Source organism: Spermophilus citellus (genome assembly GCF_964194105.1).
Source record: "Spermophilus citellus genome assembly, chromosome: 9".
Lineage (NCBI taxonomy): Eukaryota > Metazoa > Chordata > Mammalia > Rodentia > Sciuridae > Spermophilus > Spermophilus citellus.
Window position 1 is genome coordinate 137,396,173 of NC_138191.1, and position 25,333 is coordinate 137,421,505.

The 25,333-nt window shown below is 62.7% G+C and overlaps 1 protein-coding gene across 1 annotated transcript in view; it reads right to left on the reverse strand.

Annotated features, from left to right (window-relative positions):
- The window catches only part of TP73 (tumor protein p73), a 47,919-nt gene that overhangs the window by 14,832 nt on the left and 7,754 nt on the right, over positions 1-25,333 (reverse strand). The window contains exon 6 of the mRNA XM_081308478.1: positions 6,393-6,635. Within this exon, the coding sequence (XP_081164604.1) occupies positions 6,393-6,635 (243 nt within the window). The remainder of the gene's footprint in view (positions 1-6,392; positions 6,636-25,333) is intronic.

The window sequence follows — 25,333 nt, forward strand, 5'->3', positions numbered from 1 at the left end:
GTCTGGGGAGAGCCCCAGTGTTCACTGAACGGCCGTGCTGCCCTTGACAGGGGTGGGGTTCTGTGTCTCATAGAAGGGGACAAAGCAGGATGTGGCTCCAGGTGTGACACACGCTCTGAGCTGCCTTACATCCCTGAGGGGTGGGGGCCTGGCCTGCCCTGGTCCTGCTACAGAGGGCGTCTCTCTTAACATCTGTGGGGTGGGGGGTCCCAGCAGCTGATCGGCAGGGAGAGCTGGCCTCTACTTTGCTAGAGTCCTTGCCGTGGAGGCTGTCGGTAGATTTGCTGAGACCATCCCTCAGGTGTGGCTGACTACTACCACCCTAGCTCTGCCTTCACCTGGCTGCGGGGACTCCACCTGGTCCTACGCTGCGATCCAGAGTCCCATCTGAAGACCTTGGGTGGAGGGGGTAGCGGGGCAGTGTTCTGAGGACATAAACAGGGGCTGTGTCCAAAATGCCACACCCACCTCTGTCTCCCATCTGGGTCCAAACTCGGGTGCCCCTGCCCACCCACTTGGCTTCTGACTTGCCAGCAGAGAGCCCATACCCACCTGCCCTGGGTGCCCTGGAGCAAGCAGCCCCTGGCCGGCTGACCTGTGGCCCCCAGCTTTATGGAGAAAACATACTGGCAAGAGTCCAGCGAGCAGGGCTGTGGTCCAGGCCACGGCACTACCCAGCAGAGGCTCAGCGGGGAGATCCTGCTCACCACAGGGAAGACCACACTACTTAGCCCCCACCCTGACCTGGGAGGCAGGAGCTGTCCCAGTCTTCTGAGCTGGCCTGGCCCTGCCCACTGGAAGTAGAAGGGACACTAGCTGGAGGCAGCCGGAGACCGGGGAGGGCAGGAGGCGAGCTGGGCCCATGGGCGTGCCTGTTTCTGTTTTTAACAGTGTAGTTGGTTGAAATCTAAGTTTTCATTGAACCTCATACATGTGGAGTGTAGCCCTTGGGGACAGAGTTCTGGCATCTAACTCTGATGCCAAAGCCAGGTCCCAGCGGTGGAGGTGGCCTCCTTCATCCCCCACAAGAGTCTCCAGCTGGACCCACCCTGCACAGGACTGGGATGCAGGTATGGCACAGGCCATGGGCAGCACAGCTGGGCAGGTGACCAGGCATGACTCTGGGCTGTAGGCCTGAGGGGGCTCCCCAGGGGCCTCTGAACTCATGCTTTACCCCCAGCTCTGGCAACTTTTCCCAGGGGACTTCTGTGCCCTCAAACGCACCATCCTGCTCTCGGCTTCCGTGGTCCATCAAAACCCTGACCACCAACCTCGGCCTGCCACACCATCTGCAGTGGAGGTGGTTCCCCCATGCGGACTGGCTACAGGTCCCCTGCCACTGACTCCTTGGGAAAGGGCCAGAATGCCCTCTACCAGGGCAGGGGCTGGGCCTCCGGGACCAGGGCCAGTGGACTCTTGTGTTGCCCATCCACACACTTGAACTTAGCCACCAAGTGGGACCTGGGGAAATCCCAAAGCCCTCCGTGGCCCAGATGGGGCAGGAAGCAGCAGACTGGGAGAGAGACCCCAGCTCCTGCTCCGCACGGCCTCCACGTCCCGAGCCCCACACGGTCCAGGCCCGGGCCGGCCAGGCCCCATCCCGGCTTCAGCACCAGGTCCAGGAGAACCCTGTGGTGGGCCCTCCCCACCTGTAAAACAGGCTGGTGGAATTGGGGTGAGGTGGGCGGGGCCAGGCCCACGGGGCAGCACCAGGAGAGGTAAGGAGGGACTGTCCGCAGGCCCGGCTGGCCTGACTCCTCACCTCGGAGTCTGGTCAGCCCCAGAACATCCCAGTGATAAAGATTCTAGAGGACCTTCCATTTGCTGGTTTAAAACTTGGCTCCTTGGGCTTCGGGTAGGCTCTACCTCTGCAGTAACAGGAGCTCATGGGGCATGGTCTGTGCTCCCCCAGGGCCAAGCAGGCAGACCTCTGAGGGTCAGCACCTCTGTACCCTTGGTCACAGAGGTCTGACACATCCCAGACTCACCCCTATGGAGTTGGAGCCATGGTGAGACTGCAAGACAGGACCCTGGTTGGGGTGTGCCCAGCGAGGTGGGCAGTTCATGCAACCCATGAACAGGCTCTCAGGGTTGGGCTGCTGGGGTCAAGGTGACCTGCCCTGACCTGACCTCTGGGAGGCCGAGTTCTTCCTTTGTGAAGTGAGAGAGAAGCGACTGCCTCCTGCAGCTGTGGGACCAGCACACAGGGGCCCTGCAGTGGTGTGGTCAGCACCATGAGTCAGAACTCGGGTCCATGCAGTAACCACCACTTTGGAAACAAGTCTTTGAAAATGGACCATTATTCCTAACAAATAATTGGGTCCTGTTTCTCCACATCCCGAGCCCACGGGGCAGGAGCCAGTCTTCCCAGGGGCCTACAAGAGCCCAGTGGTGCGAGGTGGGGCCCCTCTGGCTGGGGATGGCTCTCCGCTCCCAGGACCAGCCTGCTGGTGTCCGCAGCCAGTCCAGGGCCTCCAAGCCTGACTTTTCCAGCCTGGCTCATGGCCTTCAGACCAAGTTCTGTGACCAGGACCAGGGGTCCTCTGGCTGTCAAGAGGACAGAGAGAATAGATGAGCCACCTCTAGCCAGGAGACCGGGCACTGACCCTGGCCAGAGCCGACTGCTGGGTGCTCCCTGGGCAGAGCCCTGCTGTACAATAGGAGCAATCACAGCGATCTCCCCTAAGTGCTCTCGTTTCCCCCAATAATCCACGTTTCATCTCCACAATAAACACTGTTAGAACTCTTCCCTTGGCTTTAAATACACATAATTGCTCCTGGTGCCAGTAAAAGTATTAATTCCACTTATGCATTCCATAAACTTTTAGGATAACGCAATTGATACCACAATCGTGTTGGGACACCTCTGCTATTCTTCTCTGGCTTGCAAACCTCCGAGGGGCTGGAAAGTTTTCTCCAAATCCATTAGTGTTGACTCAGCCTTGTCCTCACCAGAAATCCCTCCTAGGGCTCTGCGCTTCCCGCCCGCCCTCCACAGCTCCCCCAGGGCCGGGGGCCCTCACGCCACATGGATCCGCTGGCCCCCACCCGACCACACACACACCCTGAATCTGAGGGCAGCTGGGGTTACTCGGGGCCGTGTCCAGGCCATGTCCCTCCGAGGGCTCCCACCTGTGGCCTCCTTCCTGTGCATGCCCTCGCCACCAGCCTCCCACAGCTGCCTCTAAGCACTCAGTCGGCTATTCCATGAAGTCTGGCCTCCCGGTGCCCACAGATGCCTTGTGGGGCCAGGGCTTCCACCCACATGGGCCTTCTTGACTGACCACAGAGCCCATCTCTAACCCTCCCAAACACCAAGCTTGTCTGCGTCCCTGGCAAGGCAGGAAGGGGCTGAGCTGGGTGGCATTCAGGGACCCTTGTGTCGGGCTTCTCTAGTGGGTAGAGGAAATCACACCTGCTCCTCCTCTGCTCAGGAGACCCTTGGGGCCAGCTATCCACACACTGCCAGCTAATAGGGGTAGTTCCTAGAACAGGAGTGTCCACAGGGCCAAGAACACTGCCCATGTCCTAGGAAGGTCACAAAATGGGCAAGAGGGACTGCTACCCTCAACCTTGGCCCAGCCCCCAGTCCAACTGTCCACTGAGCATCAGTGCCCACTGGCTCACAACTGTAGCCTTTCCCAGGGTCTCTCTCCCCGGATCCCAGATGGGTCCTGAGATGGAACAAGCACTGGCCAGGATGGCTACAACAGCAGACCTTGCAGGGTGCTCCTGACGCCAGGCCCTGTGCTGAGAAGCCCCGAGAGCCAGCCTATCTGTATCTGTTCCTCCTGTGGCAGAGGACGGGGGGCAGGGAGGTGACACAGCAGTAGGTTACAAGCACACCTGGAAGGGGACCTGGACACCAGCAGGTGTCCCAGCTCTACCCATCTCACTTACAGAGATTGCCAGCCAAGCTGTCCTCACCTGTCACTGGTCCCTGTCACTGGCCACAGCCTTGTAGCCAAACATTAAGCCTTCTCCAGCTGCTCGACCTGCCTGCTGGTGTGGGGCAAGGGGTCGTCGGAACCCTGGATGGCAACCTGAGGCCTGCCTGTGTGTGCCATGGATGTATGCACACGTGTGTGCTCCCATCAGTGTGGCCAGCATGTGGGGGTGCCCGCCTCTGTGTGTGCACATGCGTGCACATAGACACAGACATGCAAGTCTGGAGCGGAGGGCTCCAGACCCCTGGGTGCGGTAGCAGAGCCGAGGTCTGAGGGAAGCCAATGGGGCAGTGGACCCCAGAGCTGGGGAGGCCCATCGCAGCTCCAGCACAATAGAGGCCAAGGACGACATTAACAGCTGTGGTCACCTGGGGGCTAGCGAGGGTGTTTTTGCTGATCTGGGAGAAGAACGAGGGCAGCAGTCAACGCGGAATTGTACTTGAGAAAAATATGAATTATCTATCAGTTACCAGCCAGCAGCGTGGCAGGGGCCGAGCACCGCGTGGTGCTGAGTCCAGGGCAGCAAGTCTGGGCAGCGCCCACACAGCTGGACCTCCAAGAACTGACAGCAGTGGCTGCCTGCCCCTCCCTGGGCAAGGGAAAAAGCTCTCAGGGGTCTGCTCCCAGAGAGCCAAGGTGCCAAAAATCTCATTATCAATGTTGGTCCCACCTCCACCAGCTGCACAGGGAGGAGGAGGGCCCTGCGCAGGCACAGCACCCTGGCGCTGTGCGGCTCTGATGCTGGGCACCAAGTGGGGGCCAGTTTGGAGGCTGCACCTTGCCCAACCCATGTGGCTGGTCAACCAGGGCTGCCTCAGTGGCCAGCAGACCACCCCATGGGGATACTTAGGGCAGGACAGTAGGACCAAACCATATGTCCCTTGAGCCCTGGCAGGGGTGGCAGAGCCTCATGTCGGGGGAGACAGCCAGCAGGCGGGCAGCTCCTCTTCCTCCCTGAGGACCAGCTCAGACCATGTGAGGTGCTCTGAGCCCCGGGGCACTGCAAAGACCCCACCAGCATCCTCCAACAAAGGGAAGGAAGGGGGCAGAGCCTCTACCCAGCCAGGACTCAAGGGGATCCTTCTCCAGAATCTCAGACTCTGATGACAGTGTCACTTAGGAGAATGGGCACCCCCACCCCCAGAAGGGAGAGAATGACCTGGGCAAGGAGGCTGGACACAGAAGCAGGTGGTGGTGGGATTCCTGGGCTAGAGGTGTGCGGGTGGGATGTCTTGGGTGCCCTCACCTGGCTTCAGGTCACCTGGCTGGACTGCCAAGCCCCGGTGAAGGGGCCTTTGTGGCCTCCCTCCCACTAGGGCAGTAGAGAACAGAGAGACCTTGGGCAGGCACAGCCTCATCCAGGGGCCCCAGGCAGGAGGGACTCTGTCACCACAGGGGTGGCTCGGTGACGGAGACCAGCGGTGGAACCTGCTCGGCTCTCGGTCCATTCCACCTCATCAGAGCTCACGGTCAGGTTGGAGAAGTAACTTACAGAGGGGGAAACAGGCATGAGGCTGGGCTCTGCAGTAACCGCCTGGACGGGGCTGGGGGGCCCTGGACAGGTGTCACAATTGGCCGGCCTGTCAGAGCCCCAGGATTGGGGCGGAACCTCCACTCAGTGATGGGCCAGCAGCTGGGGAGCCAATGGCCAGCAACAACCAGAAGCAACTGTGGGAGGTCCTGGCTGGAGCCCAGTCCCCAGACCAGTGTCTCCAGCCACCTGCAGAGCCTGACGGGGCCACCTGGGCTCTGCCCTGCCCTCCAGCTCCAGTGGCTGGAAACCCTGGCACGGGTGTCACTGGGCTCTCGCCCAGGGCCCCGCTCGCTATCTGAACAGCTCCGCGTGCCTTGGCTTCCTTGGCTGTAAAATGGGAATGAGAACGGATTCCATCCTGTGGTCACTGAGCCCAGAGCACTCGGCGCAGGCCAGCTAGCAGCACGGTGAATGGAGGAGGCTCCCGGGGTTGACACAAGCCAGATTCTCCCCAGGGGCACGGCCACGGCCCCAGCCCTCAGCACCGTGTTCCTGCCCCAACCTCCCCAGTGCTTGGAGATGACATTCCAGAGAAGACAGGGCAGAGCCCTCAGCCACAACCAGCAGAGGGCCATGCTGCCCAGAGGAGGTGGCCTCAGTGGACTCGGATGACCCTCGAAGCAGGGTCCCCACCTGAGCACAGGCAAGCTGGCCAGTTGCCCCTGCCCCTGGCCCACCTGGACGGGTCACATCCTACCCCCCTGGGGCCCTGGGGGAAGCTGGCTGGCTCTGGCCAGCGTCCTAGGGGTGGGCACACATGGACTGCCCAGCCCAGAGACCCGCCTCCTGCCCGATGCTCCTCCCGGCTTGGGCCAGGTGGGAACCCGTGTGGACAGCGGCTGCTCAGCCCTCCTGAGGTGCCCCGACAGGGCCTCCCCATCCCCAGGCCGCTGGGAGCAGGGGCCACTCACCGTCCAGGTGGCTGACTTGGCTGTGCTTGACTGCTGGAAGGTGACCTCGAAGTGGTGGGGGCCAGGGTAGTCGGTGTTGGAGGGGATGACGGGCGCCGGGGACATGGTGTCAAAGGTGGAGCTGGGCTGCGCGTAGGGCGAGTGGGTGGGCACGCTTGCCGCGTGCTCCGGGGTGTAGGGGCTGGCTGGGGCCGGGCGGCTGCTCATCTGGTCCATGGTGCTGCTGAGCAAATTGAACTGGGCCTGGCGGGAAGGGGGAGGAGGGAGGGAGAAACTCTGTCGGCAGCGGGGCTGCGGGTGGAAGCCCCAGCCCGTCCCCCGTCCCATCAGGGAGGTGTCTTGTTACAGGAGCCTTAAAGGGCCAGCCGGCTCCAGTCATCCCAAATATTTCCTCAGGCCCCCACCCCACCCCAACAGGCCACTACTTGTGTTGGGATAAACTGACATATTCACCTTGCCCGCCCCTCTCCATCGCCTCCCTGAGTGCCAGGGATTCTGGGGATCCACCCAGCCGCCCGGGAGGAACCGGGGCTTTGCAGCCTGGAGCGGAGCTGATGGGGTGCGGGGCTCTGCGCTCCTGATGCTCCTCTCTTCTCCCCAGGGCAGCCCTGTGAGCCAGGCCATGGCGGGCAGGACTAGAGCACCCTCTGAAGCCAGGGGTGCCACCAGGTTCTGGGGGACAAGATGTGGCCCCTGAATCCAGTCACCCAGGTGGGGGCTACGTGTCAGTGGCCGAGCCCAATATTCCCTGGTGTCCCCAGAGTCCCCAACAACCACTTTCACTGGTGTCCTCAAGTAGGTGGCCTCATCTCCATCAGAATGGCCAAGAAGCCTCCAGGCAGGGTGGACAGCCCCACCCCCAGGGCCTCCTGGCAGCCCAGCTCCTCCCAGGTCCACTCTCCCAGGAACAGGGACTGTGCCTGGTGGGGCCCTGGGACCCCCGGAGGGGTCAGCCTCCCCAGCAGCTTCAGAGTCCCCAGTGTCTGGGTCCAGAGCGAGCCTCGCCTGGAGGCCCAGCCAGGAAGGCCCTTTCCAAATCCAGAGGCTTCCCGCAGGAGGCAGGTTGGGGAGGGTGACACTGAAAGCTCCCCTGGCCAGACTGGGTCCTTGCAGGAGTGGCTGCAGGGCTCTTTCCCCGGCCCAGGGTTGTGGGTACTGTCCTCTCCACAGGCCCTGTGGGCACTGCTTTGTCCCCATTTTACACAGCAGGAGCCTGAGGCCTGGAGGGCAGAAGTGACCGCGGGATCCAGCGGCCCAGGCAGGGAGCCCGAGAACACAGGACAGGGGACAGTGAAGGGGGACCCAGCAGGCGACCCCTTACTCCGCACTCCCCTCCTAGAGCCCTTGGAACCCACCAAAGTCCTCCCTCCCACCACCCTGCCTCCTCCAAACTGGAAAACAAACAGGTTCCTGGACACTGGGGTGGGTGCGGGCCTGTCCTGTGCTCCCCAGCAGGGCTGGGGAGGGTGGGGGCCTGCTCAGCTCTTCCTGCACCTCAGCCCACCTTCTTCCAAGGGGGGCTGGGCTTAATGACCCCAAGTCCCTCCAGCACAGCCTGCGCGGAGGCCACAAGTCCTGTGAGTCCGTGACAAGAGCCCCTGCCACTCCTGGGTTTTGTCCAGAGTCCTGAACACAGGGGCAGGCTGGGCAGCTGAGGACAGTCCGGAGAAGGAGGGCTCAGTGGAAGATTGTCCAGGAGGATGAGAGAGGGGCTGGGAGGGCAGGGGCAGGTCATGGCTCTCAGCAACACCAAGAGCAAGGTAGGGGCTTTCCTTGGGTACGCTAGCTCCAGGATGGCCAGCTGCCATCCAACCATTGGGTCGAATCCATACCCTGTCCTCTGGGGCGGCCACACAGGGCTCTCCTGGGAAAGTCATGGTACAGGGTCTGGCCAAACCTGCCACCATGTGGAAACAGCCTACGGGCCTTGGGCCATGGACTTGGGGGACCCTCTATTGATGGGACAGCGTCCCCTGTGGGACAGACCCTGCCCACCTCGCCAGCACCACTGAGGCTGACTGACCCCATCCTCAGCTCAAGGGCCATGGCTCAGAGGCGACACCAGCTGGAAAGACCCTCACTTCCTGGGGTCCTCTCCCATCTCACTCTGGTTCTCTGGAAGGTGTGGCTTGAGCGTCCCCTACTGAACTGGGAGCCAAGAGGACCCACACTGTCCAGAAGGTCCTTCTGACACAGCCTGAGGAATGGCAGGATGAGTCGTGTTGAGCTGCAGGTGCAAGCCCGCCCTGATGCCCAGGCCTGGGCCACAGAAAGCAGCAGCCTCGTCTGCCACTCCACATTCACACCCTGAACCATCCTGGTTTGGGTAAACAAATTATTAAATCGCATCCACCTTTTGAGTGTGGCTACTAGTCACTGCAGAGTTGCACCCACGGCTCATGTTTAGTGGTCATCTTCCCATGTGGGGACTGGGCCGAGGACTCCATGGATACCAAATGTCTCCTGTGCATGCTCAAGCCCCTAAGCCAGGTGGCCAGTATGGCTCAGAACCTGTGCCCGCCCTATAGGCTTTCCACCATCTCTAGATGAGTGATGCTAACAACAAAATTGCTGTGCAAATAGATATTACGCTGCACTCTTCAGGGATCAGAGACAGGAAAAGTGTGTGCGCGCCCAGTACAGAGCCGCTGTCTCTACCGGATGGCGCTAGAGGATTGCACCCTCTGTCTGCACTCTGAGGTTTGCTGGTGGAGTGAAGAATGAGTGACTGAGTGGAGGTGTGGAGGTGTGGAGGTGAGCCAAGCTGGTGATGGCTGCACACCTCCACCTGGTGGGCGAAGGTCAGCTCACCCTGGTACAGGCAGGAGCTGGCCTCTTCCACCCCAGTGCGGCCCTCTGGAAGGGTCTTCCCGGTTGGCAGGGTGCTGGGCCAGGTGACAGCTGCAGGGAGGGCTTCCTCCCTCCTGCATGTGGGAGCTCCTTGAGCCAGGGGCACCCAGCCCAGCCTCCCTGCGGGTCTAGATGCGGGTGTGGGCGGGCTCCCATGCCCCGTCCCTGCTCCATCCCTGATGGCAGGACACCCCAGGCCAGCCGGGCCAGGAGCCCGTGCAGACCCACGACAACGAGGTTCGGATTTTAACTTGCCCACATTCTTTCATGATCTGAGGACAGCGCCAGGGAATTAGTCACTGAACCAAGAGGAGAGGACTGATAGGATCTCCGCCTGAGCGGTTTGCAGGAGGCACCAGGGCCCTTCCAGCAGGAGGCCCGCCAGCAGGAGCACGGCGAGATGTGAGGAAATGTCCTCTGGCCCTGAGCAAGCCCGGACCATCAGCATCGCCGCCCACTGCAGTCCACACAGCCTCAGCGGAGGAACCAGAGGCTGGCACACTCGTCACTCCGGCCTCCTCTGACCTGCGGCCCATAGGCTCGATGACATTTCATGGTCAGAGGCCACTCCCAGGAGCACTGGGCTGGCCAGTCTCCAGCATGCCTCCTCCAGTTCCCGAGGCCCAAGGGACACCCTGGCACACTCATCCTGCCTGGCCACCGTGCCTACTGTGTCCCAGTGGGAGGTAGAGAGCCCACTAACTAGGAAATGTAGGTGGCTTTCTGCAGGGGCCTCCTCCTGGCCCTTCCTTCTCTGCCCCAGGTGTCCCCAGAGACTCTTGGGCTCCCGCCTGCAGGTCCTGCTTACTCGGGGCTCTGCCTGGGACCCCTCCTGACTCCAGGCAAACTTGGAAACAGGGAAGTTTCGCCAGGGAGACCCAGCGAGGCCCACACAGAAGCCCAAGGTCCCCCAGAACCAAAGGCCCCGGAAACCCAGGTGAGACACTCTTGGCAGTGGGGAGAAACCTGGGCAAAACCAGGACTTTTTTGGTTTGTTTTGCTTTCAAGAAGAACTCCCAAGATAGTGGGCTAATTAGGACATGCCCGGCCCGCGGCAGCCCACATGTGCCTACATGTGCTCACCGGGCTCCTGGGCGTGACCCAGGCAGGCCGCGAGGAGCCAGCAGGAGCCAGGGAGCAGCGGGTGGCCTTCCCTCCAGCGTGCAGGCCACCATGGGCAAGGCCTGGCTGGGGACCCCGGTGCCTGAGGTAGGGGACAGAGCTCTGTGAGGGCTTAGGGAGAGCAGGGCCCTTCCCAGATCCCCCTGTCTTTTACCTGACCCCCACACTCCATCTAGAGAAGACGGGGCCATGAAGGGCCTCCTTGGCCTCTGAGGGACCAGCAGCACCCCACAGAGCTTCTCAATGCTCCTCATCTGTGTGCTCCACCAACAGGCAGTCCCAGCTCTCTGCCTTCCTGGAGGAGGAGGCAGGGTGGGCCCCTCAGGACACAGGCAGGGTAGGGTAGCCCTGGGAGCCCGGCCTTCTGTCAAGCAGGCCAGACTTCCTCCAGTGAATCCATCAGTCCCAGCCTGGGGGTCTCCCCCTGCACTGGGATGGAGGCAGCTGTCAAAAATGGGTGAAGTTGTCTTCCCTTGGCCAATCTCGGGTCTCAACTCGGTTCCCAGACCTCCTCTCCTTGGAACCCCCATGCCTCTGAGGTCCCCCTGCAGAGGACAGCTGGGAAGCAGAGGACACACAGGACTGGGGAACTGTCTGCCAGCTCCCAGGGCACCTCTAGGAGAGCAGCCAAGGGTCCTCCTGCACCTGGCCTGGCCTGGCCTGCCTGGGAGCAGAGGGGAGCTCTGTGGAGACTGCAACTCTGTGCTGTCCCACTGGCTGGACACAGATCCTTCTCCCTTTGTCAGTTAAACTGGGCAGCTCTGCAGAGAGGCAGGCCTGGGAGGCCTCCTCACTGGGGACAGGAGCCGTGCAGGCCACCTCGAGAACCGACCCCGGGTGGTACTGCTCAGGCAGGTGGGGGTCTCAATTCCCCCATGCACCCTGGCACTGCTGGCCCCTAGCAAGAAGCTAGTGCTCACAACGCTTATGGAATTAAACAGACCCCGAGGCTCCCACACAGACCTGGGGACTCAGCCGTGCCAGTGCCTGGCCTTCAGGAGCCTTTGGTGGGAGTGGCCACAGTGGGTGATGAAGTTGTCCCTGTGGCCGTAGCCCCAAGCTTAGATGGTGCCCATGGCCAGGGCCTTCTGCAGAACCCTGCAAGCCAGGGCAGGGGCATCCCTCTCAATCCCCTTTGGCCTCCCCCAGGTGTACCCATTTGGACCAGTCTCTGCTGTGGACCAAGCCTGACCCACAGTCCCAAGGTTCCAGTGCTCTGCGGTCTTCCCAGGGCTCCTGGGCTTCCTGTCCTGCTTCTCTGGGTAACACACACCCAAGCAGGGTCACCTGACCCTGGGTCTTCACTTGACCTCTCTGCCTTGGTTGCCTGGAGCTAAGATGGGGCAAACCTCATCATCCAGGGCTCCTGAGGTGGTGGCATAAATCAATATAGGTAAAGATCTGAGAGCAGCCGGGTGCAGTGGCCCACACCTGTAATCCCAGCTACTAGGAGGCGGAGGCAGAAGGATCCTGAGTTCCAGGCCAGCCTCAGCAACTTAGCAAGATCCTGTCTCCAAATAAAATAAAAAGGGCTATGGGTGTGGCTCAGTGGCACAGTGCTTGCCTAGCATGTGCAGGGCCCTGGGTCCACTGCATGGCACACGGCAGGCCTCCTTTGCCCTCCCTGCCCATCCCAGGAGGCACAGGCCCTGGGCAGAGCAGGTGCAATCCTGGGAGGGGTTCTCCCTGCAGAAGCATTAAGGTCTCTGCAGACAGAAGGAACCAAAATACGAGTTCACTCCTGGATTCCAAACCTCTAGCAGAGGGCCCTGGACAGCTTGGCTGGCGCAGCCCGCATCTCACACCCTTGACTTTGGTCCTCTCCCACGATGCAGGCTGCACTCCCAGCCACATCTCAAGCCGATGGATGCTGCCAGACAGCCCACCTGGTCCCCGCCAGCCCTTCTCCATCGCCAACTCTGCCAAACCCACGGGGACCACACCAGGGAACACCAGGCCCCTAGAAGGGAGGCCTGTGCCGCGACATTGCTCAGTTGTCCTCCTGTCCCCCAGGCTCCCTCCCGCGGGAGCAGAGGAGAACATCTCCAAGGATAACAGAGAGTCCCAAAGGCCCCTCCACCAAGTCCACCTGTGACCTCCACAGGAAGGCGGTGAGCTGCCCCAGGCTGCCCCCCCCTCCCTCCCTCCCGAGAGGTCCCTTAGGCAGGGTCCCAGCCTGGCTCCCCGCCAACCCCAGGCTCCCAGGCTCCCTCTGCCCTCCCCGTGCTCTGCCTCCTGGCAGGTGGCTGGGAGCTGACACCAGAGGAAAGGTGCCCGGCTCTGCCCTTCCTCATCTCCAGCAGGCACCTTCTCTCTCCTGGGCAGCGCCCAGGGTGGACATCAGGAGACTCGGGTCTGAGGCCCAGTTTTACCGCAGCCTGCATGTGTGTCCCCTTCTGTGTGGAAAACAGGGTGACTGGGGTCCACTGGGGTTTCCTCACAGGAGCAGTTAGGACCTGAGTTGGAGTGAGGAGGGACCTGCAGTAGACCTGGACACTCTGCTGGTCCTTCAGGGACCAGCATGGGCTCCAACGCCATGACCTCACACAAGCCCCCAGCCCTGGCTCTGTCCAGTCCCCACTACACTTAGCCGGCAGTTCCCTGCCGATTCTGCCCCACACCTGGGACAGCAGCCCAGCAGGGCCGCGGTGTACAGAAGCTCATCCACCACTGTGGGCCACGGCACGGGGCGGGGGGCCCAGAATGCTGGCAGAAGCAGTAGCTTGACAGGGCTCGGCCTCGGGGGTCTGCCTGGAGCCTGCCCTCCCTGGGCTTCCCCACCCCAGGCCGGATGTCCAGCTGGCTCCGCTCTGACCCCAGCACGGGAGGGACAGGGAGCCAGCGCCCTGTGCTCCGGAACACCAGGCCCGGGCTGCGGAGGAATCTTTAAGGAGTAGCACACTCCTCGGGCTCCCTGCTCTTCTCCCGTGGGCATGTCTGAACCTGGGCCCAGCCTCACCCCGGGGTTAGTGACTGACACCAGCCTGGCCCCGCAGGGGACAAGCCATCCCTCTCAGAGACCTCCATCCTGCCAGTGTTTCCCACAGTCTCTCCCGAGCCTGTGATTAAACGGATGGAAATGCCAACAAGACGCGACTTGTGCTGGGGGAGGCTGCTCCCTGAGACATGCACACGGCACCCCCTCCCCTGCCCTCCCTGCCAAGCAAGGCTGTGCCCAGCACCACGCGGGCCATGTGGAACTTTCCACACCTCGCTCCCGGATTGTGCCCCCAGAAGTCCCGCTCGGCCACCGGGTGTCTGTCGGTGGGACCCACCACGAGGCCCAGGCCACCCGCCCCTGCCTCCACCCACATGGCCAGCCTGGACCCAGAGCACCACACAAAGTCCCCAGGGGGCCTCCAGGCTGCCCCCCTGCTGGCTCTACAGGGCAGGTCTGTCCAGCCCCCGAGAGCCTGGGTGAAGGTGGGCTTCCAGGAAGACGGGCTGCGGGGGGCATGGCTACTGCCGGCCCCACTCCCCTGTGTCTCCTGCTCCCTGGGTCCATGCACGCCCTCTGCCCTGCCTCCCCATCCATTCCTTTAGGCCCTGCTTGCACCAGCTGAACACCCCAGGCGGCCGGCCAGTCTCCCCAGGCCTCCAGAGCTCAGGTCAGTGGAGACCCAGAAGGAGCAGCCAAACAAGAAACTGGAAGGTGGCCTGTGTGAGGCAGGGCACAGCAAGGGTGGGCAGCACCTGTGTGCCACCAGCGATGGCCGGCAGCCGGTCGGTGACATCTGGGCCAGGAACCCAAGATGAGGAGGAACAGGCAGCCCAGGAGCCGGGACAGGCCATGGAGGCCGAGACAAAGGTCCTCCCAGCCCAGCTTGGCTCACATGCTCTGCAGTTAATGAGCTCTGGAGTAGAGGGGCTCCTACCCGCCACTGGGGCCTGAGCCACCTTCCTCCCAGGCCCTTCTTGTCACCAACCTGCCTCCCCCAAACCTTCCCATATGCAGGAAGCAGTGGCAGCTGCAGCTTCTGCCCTCCTGGGTGGAGGCAGGGAGCAAGCCGCAGGCCAGTGGAGGGGTGCAGGGGCACCAAGCGCTGAGGGGCAGCACGTGTCTCTCATCCCAGCGACCCAGGAGCCTGGGGCAGGAGGATCATGAGAGTGAGACCAGCCTTAGCAACTTAGCAAGCCCCTGACTCAAAATAAAAAATAAGGGCTAGGGTGTAGCTCAGCGGTAAAGTGCCCCTGGGTTCAATCCATTAAAAAATAAAAATGTGGGGAAATACCTCCAGGCAAGACGGCAGGAGCAGGTGTCCAGCAGGACAGGGCTCTGGGACACGGAGGCTGTGGCAGAGCCCAGCCTGCAGGGAGTAAACTGCCTCGGGAACTGGAGACCTCCCGTGGTCCCCGGCAGGAACGTCAGGTCCAGGGCCTGTGGCCAGGGGAAGGACCATGGGCTGGACTGCTGGGGCCAGAGAGGTGCTTAGGCAGAGCCTCCGGGTTCTGTGATCAGACGTGGACCAGGGTCTCAGGGGCCTCTCGGCTCTGAGGACTGACGGTGACGGCTAACGCCTGCTCTGGTCGTGTCTGAGCAGTGGGCAGGCGGCCTGGGGCCTGGGAATATCTGGAGGCTGCTCAAGTGGGGTGCAGGGTCAGGGCTGCTCTGGGGCTGAGCAGAGCATAGGTAGAGGAGCGGGCGTCCTGCCGGCTGAGACACGGCCAGGCCACCCATGCAGAAGACCAGCTTGATTTGGGTCCCGTACGTGCAGGGCCCGCTGGGCGGGCATCCAGAGGGAACCAACCACACCCAGCTTCAGGCAGCAGGGACTAGTGTGCCCTGCAAGTGGGGCGACCCCCTGAGATGGGCGGGCCCCAGTGGGCGTCTCCCTCGCTCTCCCCTTGGCCTGCCCATCTGGGCTCTGTCCTGCACAAGCCTTGCCTCCCAGCAGGGTCCCAGCCATCTCCCTGTGGCCACCTGGTCCCTAGGCTGGCCAGGCTGTGTCCCCCTCTCAGCACTTCCCGCCGGCAGCCCCTCGTCCTGTCTCCGTGACACCCTCTCCTGGCTTCCAGGCTGCTCCTTCCCAACCCCCTCCCAGGGCTCTGCTCCCACCTGCCTCCTTCCAGCCCCTCCATGCCGCGCCCAGGATCCCCTGCAGTCACCTCCATGCCCTCCTGCCCACAGGACGCCACCTCTGAGAGTCTGCGGCAGCCCGTGTGGCCAGGCTCCATGCCCACCTCCCCTGTGCCCTCTGCAGCCTTTCTAGTCACCACCACATGGTGCAGATGAAACCTCGACCTTCTCCCACAGTCCTCTCCTGCCCTCCCTCCGCAAGTCCCTTCAAACTGTCCCGGTCACTCCCTGCTCAGCCCCCCGCTTCTCACTTCCCAGGCGGCAGTCGGAGTTTCCCTGCTCCCTTCCTCACGTGGCTTCAGAAGCTCCACCGGCCTCGTACTCTCCTGCCTGTCCGCCTCAGTGGCCCCTGGGTGTCGCCAAGGCAACAGTCCTGGCAGTGCCCAGGTCCCCAGGCCCCCTGCTTTACCATCTCAGGCCAAGTCCTTGGGGTCAACCACACACTCTCCAGCGGGCCAGCACATGCTGCCCAGCCCTGCCTCTGTCCCACACCTGGTCTGGGTGCAGGCATCCCTCACCTGCACCCTTCCAGCCAGGGCGCCCAGCCTCGGCCCTGCCCTCCTGTGGCCTGTTCTCGCAGCGCACCCTGTCCTTCTGGAACCCAGGTCGGCCCCATCCCTGCTCTGCTCCACTGCTCCTTGCACACAACAGGTGCCTAGTAACTCTCCTTGCTGCTCTGGTGAGCTTGCCCCACCGGGGCGTCCCTGGGGCCCCGCCTGCCCACAGGCTGTGCTTTCTGCAGGAGCCCAGGGACACCTGCTCTCCGCACACACCGCGGACCCATGCTCTGCTCGTCACACAAGGGAGCCTGACACTCACACTCTTGGTACCCTCTGCAGGAGGGATGAGGCAGGGGACAGCCAGGCCCCACGGCAGTTATTCTGCTGCAGACACAGAAGGTGTAGAAGAGCCTGGTGCCTTGAGTCGCCCCGTGTCTCTCTCAGGATGCTGAAGCCCAGAGTGGATCCAGCGATGGTGGCTGGGGACCAGGAAATCTGGGAAGAAGTGGGGAGTCCCGGGTGTTGGGGACAGAGCCTGTTATGGAGTCTGCACAAGCATAGCCCTCAGTTCTGCTCTGCACTGTGAGCGGGGCTCAGAGCCCAGGGAACAAGGCAGGACCCAGCCCTGTCCCCATGCCCCTCGGGCCAGGTGAGCGAGGTCGGCAGTCAGGAGCTGCAGACCCAAGATGTGGTACCACTTGGCCAAAGCCACAGGGACTCTCCAGTCCTCGTGCCAGACAGGAAGATGGCGAGCAAACAAAGAGCAGCAGAGATGCCCGAGGAAGGCTCTTGAACCGGGCCTTTTCTGTACCTGCACCTACAGACATGTGCAGCCGACAGGGGCAACAGCCAGTGGCCACCACGGTGACCCTGGAGCTCGGTACCAACGTAGCAGACATCAGGGTTGTGCCCTTCCACTTATGGCAAAGGAAACACTCAGTAAAGGCACTGCTCCCCAGACGCAGCCAACGCGCTCCACAGACAGAGCTCCCAGTCGGAACCCCAGACAATGCTGGGGTGCCCTGGACAGGCCATCCAGCTGTGGCTCCAACAGCATCCTGCAAGGCAGAGCTGGCAGCAGGCTCCTGTGTGGCCACTGTACACGGACCGTGATGACAAAAGCCAACAGCGGGGTAAAGCCCCCACTCCAGTTCTGCTGGTCCACCTGGGTTTAACACATTTTGGGCAGAACTGTGTTGGCCTCTGGTACTCTCAGACAGTGGAACAAAGTCATAAATATTCTCTTTGACACAGAAGCAGGGAAACTGAGTCTCCCGCCCAGATTAGGATGACTCCACTCAGCCCCGCTCCCCCAGGGGTGGGGAGGTTAGGACCATGGTGGGCTCTGGGCTCGGCCACTCCCTGCCCTTGTTCCTTGACCCAGTGCAGAAGAGGTGCGCAGCGTGATGGACCCTGGCTACAGGGACGGCGCACGCATGGAGGGCAAGCCCGGCTCTCCCCAGCCTAGAAGAAGCACAGCACAGAGTGGCCACTGCTGGATCCCAGAGCAGTGGTGGCAGCATGTTGGATGCTAGTGGCCCCCAGAGGGACTCTGTGGCCCCAGGACAGCGGCTCTCTACCTCCCACCACCTCCCAGGACAGACACCTGAGCAGCAGCCGCTCAGCCTTGGTGCCGTCCTTCCTGCAGGACAATGCCTGCTCCATCAAAGAGAAAAGGTGGCACCAGAGTCCCTGTGGCCCCAGGCTTCTCAGCTGGCCAGACAGGGACACTGGCCAGGGGTCCGCCAGGCATGACAGCCTATGCCCTGGCAGCCAGGAGGCCACACTGTCTGTGGTCGGAGTGATGCCACCCTCAGGGGCTGTTTCTGCCACAAGGTGCTGGTGGTGATGCATCAAGGAACGAGCAGGTGGCAGACGGCTAGGGGACACCCCTTCCTCACTGGGTGCAGATTCAAAGCAGGGGCCAGGTGTGCAGAAGCCGGGGACCTCTAGACTCAAGTGCATGGAGCCAGTGCCCAGGTCAGGCCGTGACATTCACTCTCTGAGCCACACTGTGTCACACACACCCTGCCATTCTGTGGGGGGGAGCACTCCCACAGGCACAAAACACCCAACACACAATGTACACACACCGACACAAGGCACGTGTAACCCACATGTCCGTAGCACACAAGCACACCTGCACACAGGTACACACACCTGGACACACCTAGAACACAGGAACCCACCCACCTGTGTTCTCACCTGCATATGCACCATGTCCACACGTGGTGCACACACTCACGCACAGCCACGCACATTGCCACACCACACCACGCCTTTCATGCACACACATCTTCACACGTGTGAGTACTGTGGCATGCACACTTACAGACACACGCGGACTCGCCTCTCTCGTGCACACACCAGCCCTGGCCACACTGCCTGGAGCGGCCGCACCACGGTCCTGTCCTGGGAGGGCAGACCTGGGGACGCACGCAGTCTGTCCACCCACACACCCCACCATCTCTCTGCCTGATGCTGTCCCCCGCATGGAGCTTGTACCCGCAGCCCTGCTCTCTAAGCTCCCCTGAGGGGCAGGCCCTGCACAGAGCAGCTGCGGGGGCCCTCTGCCTGCTCAATTAGCAGCCTGGAGCCTGCCTGAGCCCAGGGACTTGGCAGGTCTGGAAATGAGCCCAGGTCCCCAGGGCGCAGCCCGGGGATCAGGCCTGGGGGCCAAGCACAGGCTGCAGTCCCTTCTTTCCGTCTGCCAGGCCAGCACCCTGCCTGAGGGGGCAGCGGGAGGCCTTGGCTACACCTGCAGGTCCTGTCCTCTGAGCCCACACCCACCTCAAGAGCAGCCCACGCCCGGGAGAACACCCGCTGCTGTCAAATAAACACCTCATCCCAGGTGAGGATGCTCTTGGCCCTGGGGGGGGTGCAGCTTCACAGCGAGGCTGGGAGCAAAGGTGACCCCCAGGTGTGCTGAGCTCCTAGCAGCGGGGGCAGCAGAGAGCAGAGACACCAGCCTCCAAGCTGAGGAGGCTCGCCCAGCCTTGACAGACTGGCCCAGCCTCCCGGTCTCTGCCCAGCCAGTGGCCACTGGCTCTCAGAGCTACCCCAGGATTGACAGGTTCCCAAATCTGTCCACCTCCGGCCTAGGTCCCGCCTCCAGCCCCCTCAATGCCTCCCTTCCTGCTTCTGGTCACCCCAGAAGGCAGCAGGCACCCGACCAGGAAGACAAGCAAAAACAGACCCCTCTGAGCCTCCACCATGGCAAGACCCGCACACACACACCCCAGGAGGACGGAGCCCGGTTCCCAGATGTCCCGTGCCAGCGCGTCACACCTACCGTGGCGAGGTGCCTCATGGGGTCACCGACGTACAGCATGGTAGGCACTCGGGGGTCTGCACACGCCGGGGAGCCGGTGTGCCACGGGACGAGGCATGGGTCTGGGTGGCTGGGGAGGGAAGGGGCAGAGCAGCGGCCGCTGGGCGGGGTGGCCCGAGGGGCGAGGCTCCGTGGCTAGGGAGGCAGGAGCCAGGGATGCTCCGGAACCTGTGGGCCGCTTGTTGGCATTTTCGCTTTTCCCATCTCCCTTAGTTCTGTCAACTAGCCGCATCCAACAACAAACCCACAGCCCACCCCTTTATTCCTCATGACTATGCATCAACGCCGGGGCAGGTCTCAGCTTGCCCAGTGATGTTGGACCGCACCAAGGAGGCCGCGCGGGGGGAGCGGGCAGGCACGCAGGTCAGTGGCCGGCTCCACCAGTACACCCCACCTGCTCCTTCTGAGCCCCGCCCAGGGAAGGCTCTGGGGCCCACAGCCCTCACCCGGAAAGCAGTCTCTGTCCCCGAGCACAAGGGGCGAGTCCTGGCCCTTGAGGCCTGGTAGCCACAGCTGGGCCACCCCAAGGAGAGAGATGTTGCCTGCCGCCAGCCGTGGCGCCCCAGGCAAGCAAACCTCCCTCCCGCCCCAGGAACTGGGGGTCCATGGACATCACCCTAAGGGCTGTACAGAGCAGAGGCACACCAGGAGATTTGTGTCTCTGGACCTCTAGGGAATCAGGGGACACAATGGCACCCTCGCATGGTAAAAGGTGACATCAGAGAACCCAGAGCCCCACCTGGAAGATGCCATCTTGTCACCCTTGCCCAGCCCCAGGAGGCAGAGATATGGCCACTACCACCAAAGAAGAGCCAGAGGGCCTCTGGGGCCCCCAGCACAGCCACATGGCCCTTGGCACAGCCAGGGGCTTGCATTAGCAGCGCAGGGGCAGGGGGTGGGGGGACGGGAGCAGTGTGGCTCTCTTTCTCCAACACCAGGTTTCCATTCTATTTTAACCATCTCTGGTGCAAAGTGTCCTCCACAGAGGGGCTGGACCTGCCCGGTAGAGCGTCCACAACACAAAGCCTCAAGTGACACGGAGCCTTCCCTGGAGCACGGCAGCTTCTGGCCCATGGGAGAGAGCGCTCCACATCTGCAGGGAGACCCTTGTCTTGCAGACCACCTTCCGCCTCCGCAGAGCTGGCAACAGCTGGGCTTGGGCAGAGAGGGGCTGGGCCTGCGAGGGCCTGGAGGACTTGTCCAGCCTTCTGGTCCACTGGGCTGGCGGAAGAAGGAGGGCACCCAGGAGCAGGCCCTACCGGGAGGCTGGGACAAGACCCCACTCAGTGCTCTAGGCTCCATGAAGGGCAGAGAAAGGCTCAGCTGTACACAGTCAGCCCAGGCTGGCCTGGACCCTCGACTCCAGCCGCCACGGCTGTGAGCTCCTAACAGGCCGGTCCAGATCACCGGGAAAAGCAAAGCTCCCTTTGTGGGACAAGCGTTCTGGAGGACATCTCTGGGTGACACCACGCGGGGGCCTGCAGGGGGGCCCAGTGGGAAGTCGGTGCAAGCAGCAGTCCCCTCCTGTGGGGTGGGGGTCGGGCATGAGCCCCCACACTGCCCTGGGCAGGGCCTGTCCTTCAGTGAGGTTCCTGCTGGTGGCCGCTGGCCCTGCTCAGAGCAGTCCTAGGGAGGTAAGTCCTTTCCACTTCCAAACGTGGACAGCTCTGGGGAGGCAGGAGGACACTGATTCGAATCCCACCCCCCATGGGGCACCGCAGGGTGAGGGCAGGTTCCCCAACCTCTGCACAGGTGAGTCCTCAGCCTCCAGGGGAGAGTGGAGGGATGCAGAGGCTCAGAGTCCTGAGCTCAGGCCAGTCCTCCCGCCTGCCTGTTCTTACAAACTCCCCAGGGGGAGAGCAAAGGAAACACCTGGCGGGAGGCAGGGACAGCCTTCTGGTCCACCGGGCTGGAGAAAGAAGGGCCCGAAGGGTGGGCAGGTGGCCCAGAGGAGCTGCGACCCAGAGACTGCGCAGTGGGCTGGAGCCCCAAGCAAGGCTGCTGGCTTCTGCCCACAGAGCACTCGCTTCCCATGGCGTTCCCCAAGGCCGGGGAGGATGGAGTCAGGGGTTGGAGTCCCCATCCCTGGAAACAGGACACTTCCTAGCCAGGCCCCCAGGGGCTCCCAGGGGGCCACAGCACCTGCTTTTCTGTGTCTGACTCAGCGGACTCCATCCCACTGACCACCTTCACAGCTCCCCACTGGACAGGAGAGTCCCCTCTACCGACCATCATTCCCCACAGCACCACACGCACGGGAGGGGCTGTGCTGCAGGGACTCACACACCTCCCTGCTGGACAGGTGGCTGGGTCCCTACCCCCAACCCTGGGGAGAGGCCTGGGGCTCTGTGATGCTGAGGGCTGGGGGCAGGGATTAGCTGGAGTTCATTCCCTAAGGTCCCCTGCCACTAAAGCTTGTGGAGGGCTCACAGGTGGCGGTGGTGGGCTGGGTGGGGCTTAGAGCTGAGCAGGTGGAGCCCTGTCCCTTTCTCAGGCTGTAGACACTCTGGGGAGAAAGGGGCACCCTTCCCCACCCATTCCCAGGGCTGTGCACTCGGGGAACCTGCTCACCCTTCTCTGGGGCCTGGGGAGACAGGCCCACTCCCCAAGCTGGGAAGTCCTACCCTGGGTGACCCCAGGGGTGTCCAGAGGCTCTAGCTTGGGTGTCCGTCACTGTGGGCCCAGGCAGATCCCCACCTACCGCAGCACCTCCTCCACAGTGCTCCTCCTCCCCCGTGGCCCACCTGCCCACAGCAGCTGTCACCACAGACACGCGCCAGGAGAGGCGGGAAGGGGCACTGTGGGGCAGGCACAGCTCAGGGCCTGGAGGGCTCTGGCCAGCACCTGCCTCCCTCCCTTTGTGCCGGGGCCCTCAGCATCCTCCCTGGGGCTGGCTGGGCCTCGGGTTCTCAGTGCCTCGCTTCATGTGGTCCAGGGGGTGCTAGGGAACGGATCTGTTCCAAGGCCAGGCCTGGCGACGCTGAGCACAGGAGAAAATCATGATTCCTGTCCCCACAGCAGCCCTCTGCCTGCTTGGCACCCACTGGTGCTGACCGGGCGGGGCTCTGTCCTCCCAGAAAGTGTGGCCGAGGGCGGTCCTCATCCTGACGGAAGCCTTCCCTCTTGCAGGGCACAAGGGGGCTGTCGGGCAGGGCTGAGCCCGTCTTGGACACGCTCACCTGAGCCCTTGGCCCCCACTCCCTGCCCTGCCCCCAGCCCTGGGAGGCTTGTCTCTGGCAGGACACGGCTCTGTTTTAGTGAGGGCCACCACTGAGGGCAAGGAGCTCCACCGGCAGGAACCGAGGTGGACAAGGGGGTCAGAAGCTCTGGGGCCCAGGCCCTCCTCTGCAAAACTGTTCTGAGGCTCCCAGGGATCGGCTTCGCGACACAGGCCTCCTCCGGCCCTCGCCAGGAGCCTGGTGTTTGTCACATCCTCCTCCCAGGCCACACACCACCTGCTGCCCTCAGCTCAGACAGGGACACCAAGGCCCAGAAAGGTTAGAAAGCCCCAAGAGCTGCCCAGCCTGGAATTCTGGCCTCAGAGCCCCCACAGCCACCACAGCCCGAGACCCTGGGCTGTCTGAGTCCTGTGGCCACAGAGACCTTCTGGCCTGCCACAAGACCCATGGCCTCCTCCAAGGCCCACCAGGGGCCCAGCTGCTCCTGTCCACCCTGTTCCCTTTGATGGCCTAACCCAGCTTCTTCAGCTGGCCAGCGTGGCTGCAGGGGACCAGAGGCGGAGGTGTGGCCCTCCCCCAATGTAAGAGGCTTATGTATCCCCACGCCCTCCTGCTCTGGGCCTGTGACCCATCAGCCAACCTCACAATCAGGACACGGAGGCACGTGGGGACTTGGACCCACCTGCTCAGCCACTCTCTGCCAGCCACTAAGGGCACCCCTGGCTCCAATGGTTTGACTCCGATGGTTTGGCAGATCTCATTCAGGAAATTTTCGTCCATCAGGGAGCCAATCTGCCTGCTCCAGATCCCCCAAGGTGGAAGGGGACACCCCAGAAAGTGGACGTCCCACATGCTCAAGGACCATGCTGGTTTAAGCCATACCCCCTTCACTGCAAGATCCCCCCAGCTGGGGACAGTTCAGCACCAAGGGCAGGGTACTGAGGCTCGTTCTGAGTACAGAGTCAGGGGTGCTGAGAGCCCTGGGCCCCTCAGACGCCCAAAGTGCCCATTGACCCAAGGCTGAGCTGGTGGCGCCTCTTCTGGGTGGAGTGGAGGTGGGATCAGGATCAGAAACCCACGGCAGCACAGTCCCCAGGGGTGGGGGACTGCACTCAAGAGACCCCCCTCCCCAGCCTCAGCAGAGTGGGCCCATGTGCCCCAGCCCTCAGCAGCCCAGCACCCTCCCCAGTGGACTCTAAAAATGAGCCCCTGTCCTGGGGTTTTAAAATGACCCCACCACTCTCGAGGCCAGCCAGCTGCAGGACTCTTGGACTCCCACGGAGCCTGTGTTTGCGCTACGTGGTTGTTGGGGTGGCATCAGACCCCACGGGAGCCATGCACGAGCTCCCTCCACCCTGGGTAGTGACAGTGATCCCCTCAGGGGTGTTTTCACACCTTAGAGAGCCACTGGCCTCAGCCACTGGACTTCAGCCCTACCGGACAGATCAGCTCAAGAGTCCCGCTGACACTTGGAGAACGTGGCCCGAGGCAGGGCCGCCCTCGGCCCGCAGTGGCTCTGGAGCTGATGCCTGTGCCCCTCAGGCTGCACCCTGCCTGGCGCTTCCCACAGACCAGGCCGCAGCCCAGAGCACCACCTGGCAGCATCCAGGGACCTCGCGTGGCTGGAAAGCGCTCCTACAAAGACGCACTTCAGACTTCCATTAGACCGTGCTCTGCGCAGGCTGCTCCCAGTGGCCACAGCGTTGGATGACCGCGAGTGTGCACACTCTGCTAGCGTGTCTGTCCCCGACTGCTCCCCGCGAGGTCTCTCTGTGTCCTTCCCCCCTCTAGTAGTGGGAGGCTGGGAAAATTTAACCGTGTGTTTCATGAGATTTAACTCTGATCACCTCATTTTCACTGCCCACGCTGTCCCCCGTCCAGCTTTAGTGCCCACTGCCCAGCCTCTGCCCCCCTGTGGCAGGGAAGCCACCCTCCAGCAGCTGAGTTCTGGATCCCTGCAATCAGACGCCCCAGCGGGTCAGCCGTAGTCTGTGCCGTAGTCTGTGCCTCTTCTTTTGCAGTGGGGCTGCAGGAGGGTTGGGGGAGTGGGGGGCTGTGTTGGCTGCTCTCAGGGAGCAGACAGGGAATAGGCAGCGGGCTCAACGTGAGGCCTGCACAGTGGGGGCCCAGCCGGGCCAGCCTTGGTTCCAGGGAATCCCCACCTCCGGGAACTGAGCTGCACCCAGGAATTTCATACATGGCTTTTACCAAGAGCGTGTCGCTACCTGACAGAGTGGGCCCCTTTTTTTCGGAGGTGCAGGGCCCCACCCTCGTTACCCCACGGCTGGGAGCAGCGTGCCCCAGCAGGCGGGGGCTCGTGAGCCTCCAGCCCAACACGCTCAGCACCAGGATCTGGGCCAGGGCTGGGTAGCACATCCCACCCACGGGGGTCTGGAACTGCCCCTTGACCTCCCTGAGGAGGTGGCAGTGACCAGGGGGCAGGTCTGAGGGTTCTCAAAGGCCCTCTGCCCTCTTGGGGGTGATCTGAGTGGCTGGGGGTGGGGTGGAAGCTTGAAACTCCGGAGACAAACATCTTTGGAGCCTGGTGGACAGCTCCTGACTCTCCAGACTAGAGGACACCCGTGTCCAGGTGGGGCACTGGCCAGGGAGGAATTAGGACCCTGATCTCCAAGGAGCAGCCGGCAGGCAAGGGCCCTAGAGGCAGAGGTCAGAGCTTCCCTGTCACTGGTCAGGGGCAACGCTACCGGGCCGAGCCCCAGGCTCCCTTCCCTGCCTCTGCCTCAGGGTCCTCACCTGTACGTGGGCACAGGTGCTGGCGGGCTGCTGGCTCCAGGGCAGTCTCCCGAGCAGGGGCAAAGGCCAGAGCCGGGCATCAGCTCCTCGAGGAATGGAGCTGGGCTTGCCGCCTGCCCCAAGCTGGG